General features: G+C 42.2%; 1 protein-coding gene across 1 annotated transcript in view; it reads left to right on the top strand.

Annotated features, from left to right (window-relative positions):
• RFLNA (refilin A) overlaps positions 1-4263 on the top strand; it is a 77517-nt gene extending 73254 nt beyond the window's left edge. Inside the window, exon 4 of the mRNA XM_073676168.1 lies at positions 51-4263. Coding sequence (XP_073532269.1) covers positions 51-384 — 334 coding nt within the window. The 3' untranslated portion in view covers positions 385-4263. The remainder of the gene's footprint in view (positions 1-50) is intronic.
• The last annotated feature ends 8674 nt before the right edge of the window (positions 4264-12937 follow it).

Below are 12937 nucleotides of genomic sequence, written 5' to 3'. Positions count from 1 at the left end.
AACAGGAATACCTGCCCATGGATTCATCTTGTTCCCACTTCTATTTCCAGATGCAATTCAGAAATCAAGTATGATTCAGAGAAGCATTTTCGAGATCACGTGTTTTATGCCCCAATTCCAACCGTCACTTCTTTTAGTGAAACAATCATCTCCACCCCAAACTGCACGTGGAGGAATTACAAATCTCAGCTGGTTTTTGAGCCACGTAACAAGCCTCTGAGGTTTGAAAGCACAACTATCATCTACCCAAAACATGCCAAGAATATTTACAGAACAACACTCAACTACAACTGCGGGGGACCAAAAAAATGGTTTGCCTCCAGTGTACATCTGGAACTGTGTGACGAAACAAGCCCTTGTATGATATACACAGATGATCTGTAATCCAGCTCCAGGTTTATCACAACCTCTTCGGAGAGCCTAAATCTTAACAATGCAAACATGGAAGAGAGGATCTGCAGTCTGGATCTGGAATTGATTGAACTTTTCGGACTATAAGTGAAATTGAAGAGTTTAACGCTGGAACTGTGTTGACTAGTATCATTCTTATTGATAATTCTTCTTGTTTTTTTTCCTGCGCTATTGTATCTAAAATCATTAAGGATTTCATTATAATCAGAAAGGATTTACTATGAGATTTATTGTTCAATCTTGGATGGATCATGAAGTCTCCTTGGCTTTACAGATAATGTTGTGTGCGATCATCTACCCACCACTGGTGTGTCCTGGGTGAAACTGAGCAGTTATTCCGTTGAGGGAATATTTCCTTAAAGTTCTGTTATCTTTTAGGGATACAAATGTGTACAAGAGAAGCAGGTCGGGTGGTCAGCTCTTATACAGAGGGATCTGTGCAATGGGTGGCTTGGCTTATGTAACAGCTACCAAAAGTTTTGAAAAGTTGGAAAGTTTTGAGAAGTTTTAGAATTTACTTAATGAAGGTTGATATAGGGAAGGAATGACATGGCAACTGCAATTATAATTTCCTTTAGTGATTGAAAACTGTGTTGAAAGCAACAACTGATGTTTGGATCAGATAAGCTTTGGTTACACATTTATTTATGGGATTATATCAGTAACCTGAAGGCTGAAGCTAGGATGGTATACAGTAAGTTGACTTATTATGGGCTAAGTAGTATCAATGATGTACTTCCCTATTGAAATGTGAGATGTAAAATGTAAGCAACAGTAATGTAGTAGGTGAATCTCCACCTTTTATCATCATGTCATTTTTAGTTCTAACATTCCGTACTGATTCATTTCTCCATACTTTGGAGCAGGGCTGTGGAGTCGGTAAGCCAAACCTCCGACTCCTCAATTTCCATGACACCGTCTCCAACTCCGACTCCCTCATTCATGGCTCATGTTTAAGTGATACATTTACTGTAGCACAGATTCATCTCAGCTAAAAGTCTAGACCCTTAGATCAGGAATAGGACAGACATTTATAGGACATTTAATAACTTTCCCAAATTCTTCTGAAAAAATATTCCCCACAAACTGCATTGAACTACTGTAGTCAATTTATTATATATTTTATGAGTCGGTGTTGGTCCATTTTATACCGACTCCGACTTCACCAAAATGGGCACCGACTCCGACTCCACAGCCCTGCTTTGGAGGGTGAGGCTATGTGCCCACGTAGCAGATTTGATGCAGAGCGTTTTTGCCTCTCTCTGGCAGAAAAAAACGCATGCAGATTTACATGCGTTTTTTCTGCCAGAGAGAAGCGTTTTTTCAGCGTTTTTACAGCGTTTTTACATGCGTTTTCTCATGCGTTTTTTCAAGCACTTTTCCAAGCGATTTTGAGCATCACTTGGAAAAGTGCTTGACAAATTGGTCACACAATATAAATCCATGCAACCGGCACGAATTTATATTGTGTGACAAACTTAGATGCTTTAAAGCAGCATCTATAGTAAAAAAAAAATAATTAAAAAGTTAAAAATAAAAAAAAACTGTATACTCACCTCTCCAGTCTCATCCCGGCGGCTCCCGGTCAGTCCTCTCTCGTCGGCGTCCCGCAGTGTACTGTCAGGACCTGCAGTGACGTTATTTAGTCAGCTGATGGTCACGCGACCATCACCTGACCGCTGACGCCATCAGCTGACTAAATGACGTCACCGCAGGTCCTACTAGTACACCGCGGGACGCCAAGGAGAGAGGACGTGACCGGGAGCAGACTGGGGGCTGCCGGAGAGGTGAATATACAAGTTTTGTTTATTTTTAACTTTTTTATTTCTTTTTTTCACCGCGTGGTAGCCGGGATGAAGAGGAGTTGTAGTCTCCTCTTCATCCCGGGTACCACACGCACCGCGATTACGCTGCAAATTCGTGGCCATTGAATTTAATGGAAACGCAGCAAATCCACATATACCTGCGGGTTTGCTGCGTTTCAGTGTTCCTCAATGGCCGCGAATTTGCAGCGTAATCGCGGTAGAAATGGTCATGTTGCGTTTTGCAACGCAATGCGAATTTGGCGCGCTAATTAGCGCATCATGTGCACAGCACATCCGAATTCACATTGCTTTACATGGCAGATGGTTTTACAAGCGTTTTCGCGGCCGTAAAAATGCCGCAAAAACGCTACAAAAATGCTATGTGGGCACATGGCCTTACATGTCGAAAGGGACCAGGAAGCAGGGACCCAGGGAGTATAGAAGTGAGGGCAGCAGGGAATTAGCAGAGGAGGTTATTATCTGTAATTTTTTTTTAATGCCAAATAATGATTAGTCAGACACTCCCTGTACGTAGTTAAATAAAAAAAAAACTGCCTGCCTGTAGCCACTACAAAAGAGGCCTATGAGCATTCTGTCTTATTATTCAGGTCAGTGTATTACCAGTGTGCAGAAAATTGCCCCTAAGCGTGGATATATAGGACAGAGTTAAAAGGGTTATATGAGTCTGAATTATTGATGACCCATCTATAGCATAGATCGTTAATGTGAGATCAGCGGGAGATCGAAAATCTACACCCCAACGGATCAGCTGATATGTGTTCTGGTAGTTGCCGGATGTAAGCAATGTACAGCACGGAACAACACAGCTCCGTACATTGTTTTGCTGTTGAGAACTGCAGTTTATCACCATTTCAAATGAATGCAGTATTCGGCAGCACATAACCAAAAAAAGAGGTGAGGGGGACAGAACCCAAGTGATAAAATACCCCCAGTATCCGGCAGCAGTTGCTAAATAATTCCTCTCCCTACATTGCTTACATCCAGCGGCTGATATCAGCTGATCACTGGGAATATCAGCTGTTGTACCCCCATCAATCTCATATTAATGACCTATATCTGCAGATAAGTCACCAATATGTGAGTCCTGAACAAACCCTTAAAATAATAAAAAAGCTGTCAGAAATCAGTTTTTTTAATACAAAACTGTAAATCCCCTGCATTATTTAAAGAAATAAATCATCACAGAATGTTAGACTAATCTAGATGAACAAAAACAAAAGGGCAAGTAATCACTTTTGGGAAGGGTCTTTTATGTCACTTTGTTTGGCTTGACTTGTTCTATCTTACATTCCTCTGGGGAAAGGTCTATAATTTTGTACACATGGGGATTTGTATGTACATTTGGTATTTATTTAGTTCCTCAGATTGGATATAATAAAATTTAAAATATTCTTGTTCTGTATTTTACTATTGTCTATATGTGTGGATACTTCGAAGGTTTTCATTGTTTAATGGTTTATTATTATGAAATGTACAGAATGTTAACAAGTACTGCCCAGAAATGCTAAGGAAGAGGACAATGCCTCGTGACTGGTGTTTAAAACCTACCGAAGATGGTACTTTTCAGAATCACTGATGAATAGTCAGTGGATGAAATAACTTTCAAAAGTAAAATTTGATATCAACAGCATCTAGTCATAATAAATAACAATTGAGATTTTTTTTCGTTTATAAAAAAATATGATTTTTTTTAGTAATGGCCATTTGTCATTCTGTAAAATAGATTTTTTTTGTCTGTTTTATGTCTATTTTATTATAGGGCAGACTATGGGGGGAGAATTATGAATATTGGTGCCCTGTGCATTGTGCTAAAAATACATTAATAAATTTGGTCCTGTGTTTTGAAAATTTGAACCAACTGTTATTATGACGATGTACATATGATTATTTCCTTTTTGCTACATTTGGTGATAAATAGGCTTATATAAATGTGTTCCTAATTTATGTTTGTAGATTGGAGATTTTCATTGGCATGTATAATCACTGCTTAAATATACTACAGCCTGTGCTCTTACGTCACTTTTCATTATTCTTCCGTAACTTATTATATTTATTGTATATTCGTTTTGTGTTTCCTTCTTTTTGGTTATTTAATTTGTAGCAATTAGTGATGAGCGAGTATGACTCATTAGCCCTTTCGGCGAGCACGCTCGCCGAGTATTTTGCCGTGCTCGGCATTTCATTCATTGTCGCTGAGCCTGTAAGTGTCACGGCTGTTAGACAGCTGTGACACATGCAGAGATAGCCTGGCGAACAGGTTATCTCTGCATGTGTCAAAGCTGTCTAACAGCCGTGACACTTGCAGGTGCGGCGACAATGAATGAAATGCCGAGCACGCCAAAATACTCGGCGAGCGCCCGAGTGTGCTCACTGAAAGGGTTAATGAGGCATACTCTATCATCACTAGTAGCAATCTAACAAAGTCACAACTTGCCAGAATGTCTGTTTTAGTGAGTTGCATTATTACAGCTATGGTAGGTTTCTCCTTAGAATTTATAAGAGATAATGATGCCAGAGTTAATATCACACATAGTACTTCTATAGTGTATGATCTGGTGTACATGCTGTAGAGGTTCATTGAATGCTTATCAATAAGGTCAGAGATATAAGGTTTTTTATATTCCCCAACAAATTCTAAACTGCTGAGCTTCAGATAGACTTCAGAAAGGACACTTACTAACTAAATTGGTAGAGCTAGAAGTCAACCTCCTTTTTCCAGGCAAAGCTACAAACTACTTTGTGTCTGTAAAAATGATAGGCTGTTCTTTATACATATGTTTTACGTGGCAAACAGATAACTTGTATAAGGTCACATTCACACTTCGAGTATTTGGTCAGAACTTTACATCAGTATTCGTAAACCAAATCCAGGAGTGGGGGAAAAAGGCAGAATTGGAGCATTTGTTTCTATTATACATTTCCTCTGATTGTTCCACTCCTGATTTTGGCTTACACATATTGATGTAAAACACCGACCAAATACTGAACAAATGAACATGGACTAAGGATAATACATAACCAATAACATTAAAAATATTCAAGCAGTCAAAGAGAGTGTGTGTGTGTGTGTGGGGCGGTGATAGTACTCTCTAGTCTGACCCCTGTTCTTTTTCCTACCAGACAGCGGAGTTTGGCACCCTCTTGATACGCAAATGGCACCCCCGCTCCTCGTCAGCTCACTCTTATGTCCCTAGTAGGCCCTATATGTAAATAAAACAATTGGTGATATTACATCTCCAAGGTTCATATTTTGTTCTGATCACACAAGGATTAGTGCATTCATAACACTTTCCATAGCACATAACCTGTCAATGGGTAGAATTAAACTCAGATCAATCACTGCACACTCCTGAGTTGCTTCAATAGATTACATGAACAAAAAATTGTTCCTAGGCCACATATTTAGGGCAGATGTGCAGCCATATTAAAATAGTCAATGAACAGCCAAAGGTATTGGCTAAAGTGTGCCAAGACCCAGAGGAGCCCATATAGTGTGGTATAGCCAATAGGTGTATAACAGATAAATATCGTAGTATTTTTGGCTATATTAGGCCCTCTCACACACAGTATATACAAGTAGGTGTTCTATACCAAAAGGGTATAGACAGAGTACAAAATATGTATAGCTCCAGACTAGTGTACTATGCAAGAACATGTAGAAAAGTACATATTATGTTTAGCAGGAAGCGTTTCTCCTTGACAATCCGCTGATCATGAGCACATACTGTGTAAGTTCCTTTGGAAACCATTCATTCAGAATACTTTAAGACTCATGGTACTTATCTTCTGGGAATGATGATGACCCCGTCAGTAAAGTCCCTCGTGCAAGACTCGGGTATCCCATCCAGCTGTGTGGAGACCTGTTCAATAGCAGGTTAGGCGATTAGTTCCACCATATCAGCGGTATGTGCATCAAGGGGAAATCCAAGTATGGAAAGGTCTATTCAGTGATAAATGATCAGGCTGTCCCCACCATATTGCTTGTAATAATGAGAAATGACACAGTGAAAAAGTATTGAACACGCTTACTGAAATTTAATACTTCATACAAAAGCCTTTGTTGGTGAGGATAGCTTCAAGACACCTACTGTATGGAGAAACTAGTCACAGGTGTGATTTTGGCCCATTAGTTCCACACAAACACTCTTCAAATCTCGTGGGCTCCTTCTATGGACTCTGAGCTTCAGTTCCTTCCAGAAATGTTCTATTGGATTCAGGTCAGATGAATGGCCAAGCCATTCTAGCAGCTTTATTTTCTTTCTCTGAAATCAATTGAGAGTTGCTTTGGCTGTGTGTTCAATACTTATTTCACCCCTGTATATCAAATAGGATACACTGAGGGTATGTGCCCACGTAGCGTTTTACAAGCGTATATGCTGCGGAATTTCCGCAGCATAAATGCTTGGGAAACGCTTGGTAATCCGCCCCCCATGGTCCCCAATGACGAGCCGCAATGTCAATGCCCATGCTGTGGATTTTTATGCTGCGCTCAAAAATCTGCAGCATGTCCATTAATTTTGCGGACACGCAGCGTAATCGCCGCCATTGACTTGCATTGAAACGCATAATATCCGTGTCAGTACATTTGTACACACGGATATTATGCGTTTCTATGTGCGGATGGTACCCAAGTCTGGAGGAGAGGAGACTCTCATCCAGACCTGGGTACCATAGAAACTGTAAAAAAAATGAATTTAAAATAAAAAATAAAGTTTATACTCACCTTCCGATGTCCTCCCGGTGTTTTGTCTGCGCCGTCCGGTGTCTTGCACTGCTCACGCTGTTGTGAAGGACCTGCCATGACGTCACTGAGTCATGTGACCCATCACGTGGCTCAATGACGTCACCGCAGGTCCTTCAAACCACCGCGAGCAATGCAAGACACCGGACGGCGCAGACAAAACACCGGGAGGACACCGGAAGGTGAGTATAAACTTTATTTTTTTTTTTTTTACCATTCTTATTCTTTTTTTTTAACTAACTTGGTCACAGTACTATAAATCCATGCCGATTGCATGGATTTATATAGTGTGACCAAGTTGTCAAGCACTTTTCCAAGTGATGCTAAAATGGCTTGGAAAAGCGCTTGATAACCCGCATGCAGAAATGCATGCAAAAACGCTTGACAAACGCTTCTACCTGGCAGGAAAAACGCATGTAAAATCAGCATGCGTTTTTCCTGCTAGGGAGAAGCGTAAAAAATATGCAGCATTTCTGCATCGTGGGCACATAGCCTCAGTCTCTGCTATATACATCACACAGGAAATAATGAGACATTGCTGTATAAATCACATAGGATACACTGTGACATCAGGAGACAGTAGCTCTAGGTCACTGATCTATCACTGGTAACTAGAGATGAGCGAACTTGCTCGTTTAACCCTTTAAACGAGCACGCACGGGTACTCGCCGAGCAGTTTCGGCGTGCTCGGCATTTCAGTTTCAGCCGCCGCGGCTGCATGTGTCGTGGCTGTTACACAGCTGTGACACATGTAGGGGTTGCCTGACAAACAGGCCATCCCTACATGTGTCATAGGTGTGTAACAGCCGCGACACATGCAGCCGCGGTGGCTGAAACTGAAATGCCGAGCACGCCGAAACTGCACGGCGAGTACCCGAGCGTGCTCGTTTAAAGGGTTAAATGAGCACGCTCGCTCATCACTACTGGCAACCATTAGATCGGAGCAAGAGCAATATGATGAGACACTGACATCATGGGCCACTAAGGGAACTGTATCAGAAGGGAACTAAAAATCAAAACAACAAACCACCCAGTTATGACACCACCTAAAACAGGTATAAACAAGTGATACACAAGAGCCTCCCCATTGTTCTTATAAAATAGACCATGCTGCACTTTATAGATAGAATTTTCAGATGGAATGCTACTTTAAATGACATCTATCACTTTCTATCTTCATTAACAAAATAAAGGGGCCACAAGGAAGTTGATTTCCCAACTGCTAGTTTCTCTTATCAACTATCATCTGTTTATCTGTTTACCTGTAATCCTATATACGACCATGTATAATACATGGTGATTTATAATGAGCTATGACAAAGTTTTACATCTTTATATAAAATACACAATTTTACTTTGCATTATTAAACGGCCTTGGGACTTGACTGCGGATGAAGCAAACAGCTGCTGTAAATAGTCTGCGAAGGAGCACAAAATATAGTAACAGCACAACACAAAAAGCTAGTGGAGCTGGTGATCACAAGTACAACTATGACTTGGAAAAGAAGGTAACTTCCAGATCATTATCCTGGGAGGCATAATAATAGCCTTTTATTTATGAGATGACAGGATGTTTAATCAAACACACACACTCTTATGTACACAGTTTAGACTTCCTATCACTTTGCATTTCACCGTGAAGTCAATACCACCACATTTGTTAGAATTTGATGGATTTATGTCTAGCTTTTTTTATTAAGTTTGAAAAAAATCTTTCTGGATCTCTATACTAAGCTCAAAAGACAAAAATTTTGGCTCAAATTCAATTTTCACATACTGTATTAGAGCAATCTGAGTTAAAAGCGTTTTCTCATTATCATTAATGGGTAAAATTGCAAAAGTGTTTGTAACAACAAGCAGCTTTGCAATTTACCTCCTACTAAAAATTGCCTTAGTTCTCAAGTATGGAGGGATTTTAAAATTCTATTGTGCACTGCTCATTGTATTGCTTTCTGGACAACTACAGTGTAGCTGGCGCTTACAAACTCTTTACTGGCTCCGGCCAGCTTCAGTGCCCCTGCAAAACTACCTCTGCTTATAGCATCTGAGTGTACAGTATGGGACATCAGTGCGACAATGCCGCTGCTCCAATCTGTCAATAATTTGGAGCTCACCACCCCCAAGAAGCCGCAAGCCGGGAGGCCGGGAAGCAGTGTGCTTCTGAAGAGCAAAGAGAGACAGAGAAAGAGAACCAACCTTAATGTGAGGAGTCATCATGGATACTCATTTCTTACACATATTGGGGAGCAGTTTCACATAATGTTTCTGGAGGAACTGTCCTGTCCAACTGCGCAATATTTAATTTCTCCTGTGAAGGTACTGCAGGGAAATGTAACACTTAGGGCTTGTCTACACTGAATGATTTGCTGCGTTAAATGACCACGGATCTGCTTCATTTGTGTTGATCGGCAGTCGTTTAATAACTTGTTTAGTCCAACCAACTGCACTTACGATGCGTACAGAACTATCGGTAATATATTGGTCTGTACACATAGACTGCTAAGAACAAAGTCTAAAAATCATTTCACAAGGCGAACAAGTGTTTCGCTCATTCATCAAGTGATCGGTTGTTTGTTTACACTGCATGATTATCAGGAACAAGCATTCCCGGTAATCATGCAGTGTGAATGCACCCCTACTGTCAGATTTCCCCAGAGATTACAAGTGATTGCTGTGGGTCCCACAGGAAGACAATTTATGATAAGCTTATCTTGAAGGCACTCTTCTAAGGGTGCTTTCACATTGCATTCAGGCTCCCATTTGGTGACTCCATCGGGGCTTACGTCTGAATGCCCCCCGCAAAACGGTATTCAGAAGTAAGTGCCTACAGAGTCATAGACTATAATGGTGCATGTAGAGCGAAAGTGTGCTCTGCCGTGCTTCATTTTCTTGAGGCGGACACTCAGATGCATTCCACTACGTCTGAGTGTCCGCCTCCAGTATGCTTATGACGCGCCCCGTGGGGTACGTGGGTCCATGGCCCCGGGCGGTCAAATAAAATAAAGAAAAGGAATAAAGTTTTTGGGGATAATGTTCGTGACGCCACCCGTGGTATGCGGCTATATGCGGCTATGCGGTGCAGATCCACTGGGGCTGATGGTGACGCAGCAGAGTTGGTTCAGCTCTCCACGTGCAGAGCTAAGCTCCAGGGCAGTATATGGTGATTTTGTGAGGTAGATGTTGTCGGTGCATTGTATTGCAGGGCAGGTGACGCAGTGATTAGTCAAGGACACAATGGGGTGCAGTCTTCAGGTTTTACTCACAGTTGTTAAGTTCTCCAAGTTACAGTTACCGGTTTGTAACCGCCCACGTCGTCCTGTGTCCTCCGGGGAAGTGATCCAGCCAACTCTCAGATATCTTGGAAGCACTTGAACAGGACCCCTTTCTGTGTACCTCTCCAGGTCGTCTCCCTGCGTTGGCTCTTGCCCTCCTGCCCTGCGTCTCACACCTAGTGTCCCAAGCCAGTGGCCGCGGGCCTAGTCGGGCGACGTCTGGTCTGTCCCCTTCGTCCTATATGGCCACCTTTTCGGCAATTGTGTGTGGAATGTGGTTGCAGCACATGAAATACTGCAACCTCCAGTTTGCTAGCTGAGCCTTAAAGTACTCCAGTAGGCTGGGGCCGGTCTCCTACTGCGGCCTGATCCCTCCACGTCAGCATGAATTCGGGCGCACGTGTGGCATCCCGCACTCGCCGTGCCCCTGGGATCCCTTCTCTCTCTCTTTGGAGCCCTCCTCACTGCTCCGGTCTTCTCTCCTCACTCCTCACTTGGGCCTCTCAGAACTGTACTCCTGCTCCAAGCACTGGAACAGGAGACTGGCCTCAGCCGGAACTCTCCACTGAACAGCTTTTACAGTGCATTGTGAAAGTATTTGGCCCCCTTGAACTTTTCTACCTTTTGCCATATTTTTGGCTTCAAACATAAAGATATAAAATTCTATTTTTTTAGGGAAGAATCAACAACAAGTGGGACACAATCATGAAGTAGAACGAAATTTATTGGATATTTTAAACTTTTTTAACAAATTAAAAACTGAAAAGTGGGGCGTGCAATATTATTCAGCCCCTTTACTTTCAGTGCAGCAAACTCACTCCAGAAGATCAGTGAGGATCTCTGAATGATCCAATGTTGTCCTAAATGACTGGTAATGATAAATAGAATCCACCTGTGTGTAATCAAGTCTCTGTATAAATGCACCTGCTCTGTGATAGTCTCAGGGTTCAGTTTCAAGTGCAGAGAGCATCATGAAGACCAAGGAACACACCAGGCAGGTCCGAGATACTGTTGTGGCGAAGTTTACAGCTGGATTTGGATACAAAAAGATTTCCCAAGCTTTAAACATCTCAAGGAGCACTGTGCAAGCGATCATATTAAAATGGAAGGAGTATCAGACCACTGCAAATCTACCAAGACCCGGCCCTCCCTCTAAACTTTCATCACGAACAAGGAGAAGACTGATCAGAGATGCAAACAAAAGGCCCATGATCACTCTGGATGAACTGCAGAGATCTACAGCTGAGGTGTGAGAGTCTGTCCATAGGACAACAATCAGTCGTACACTGCACAAATCTGGCCTTTATGAAAGAGTGGCAAGAAGAAAGCCATTTCTCAAAGATATCCATAAACAGTCTCTTTTGAAGTTTGCCACAAGCCACCTGGGAGACACACCAAACATGTGGAATAAGGTGCTCCTATCAGATGAAACCAAAATCGAACTTTTTGGCCACAATGCAAAACGATATGTTTGGCGTAAAAGTAACACAACTCATCACCCTCAAAACACCATCCCCACTGTCAAACATGGTGGTGGCAGCATCATGGTTTGGGCCTACTTTTTTTCAGCAGGGACAGGGAAGATGGTTAAAATTAATGGGAAGATGGACGGAGCCAAATACAGGACCATTCTGGAAGAAAACCTGTTGAAGTCTGCAAAAGACCTGAGACTGGGACGGAGATTTATCTTCCAACAAGACAATGATCCCAAACATAAAGCAAAATGAACAGTGGAATGGTTCAAAAATAAACATATCCAGGTGTTAGAATGGCCAAGTCAAAGTCCAGACCTGAATCCAATCGAGAATCTGTGGAAAGAGCTGAAAACTGCTGTTCACAAACGTCCTCCATCCAACCTCAATGAGCTTGAGCTGTTTTGCAAGGAAGAATGGGCAAGAATTTCAGCCTCTCGATATGCAAAACTGATAGAGGCATACCCCAAGCGACTTGCAGCTGTAATCGCAGCAAAAGGTGGCACTACAAAGTATTAACTCAAGGGGGCCGAATAATATTGCACGCCCCACTTTTCAGTTTTTAATTTACTAAAAAAATTTAAAATATCCAATAAATTTTGTTCCACTTCACAATTGTGTCCCACTTGTTGTTGATTCTTCCCAAAAAAATTAGAATTTTATATCTTTATGTTTGAAGCCAGAAATGTAGCAAAAGGTAGAAGAGTTCAAGGGGGCCAAATACTTTCACAATGCACTGTAGATCTTTCGTTCTTTCTTTTATACTCCTAGTTCAGTGCTCCCCTAAACTACTTCCTCCATCCACCTCCTCTACCTAGTTCCACCCTCCAGACAGGGACCAGGGACTGTACTCTCCCTTAGGAGCAATCTTGCCCTTCCCTACTGAAGTGGAGTTGTGTTGGATGTGGGTATGTGGGTCCCGGGTAGTGCTCCCTCCTTACCTGTGAGTGGGGTACCACACCTCTGGATGAGACACAGTACCTCTATGGCAACTGGACCCGCAGGGGCGCCACACTTACACGCTTGAAAATAAAGAACGTCAGAGCGCACGTTTGCCCTGCCAGCACCATTAAAGTCTATGACCCCATAGGCCCATAAGTCCGAATCCCGTTTTGTGGGGATTTCGGACGTAAGCTCCAACGGGGCCACCAAACGGGTGCCTGAACACAATGTGTAAGCACCCTAACAAGTAGAGATTGCTCAAAGAAGACAACC

The sequence above is a fragment of the Phyllobates terribilis genome, unplaced genomic scaffold (genome assembly GCF_046119375.1).
Source record: "Phyllobates terribilis strain yellow unplaced genomic scaffold, ASM4611937v1 Scaffold_1__5_contigs__length_1240528914, whole genome shotgun sequence".
Classification (NCBI taxonomy): Eukaryota; Metazoa; Chordata; class Amphibia; order Anura; family Dendrobatidae; genus Phyllobates; species Phyllobates terribilis.
The sequence above is the reverse complement of the archived record's forward strand: the minus strand, read 5'-3'. Positions and strand labels throughout refer to the sequence as shown.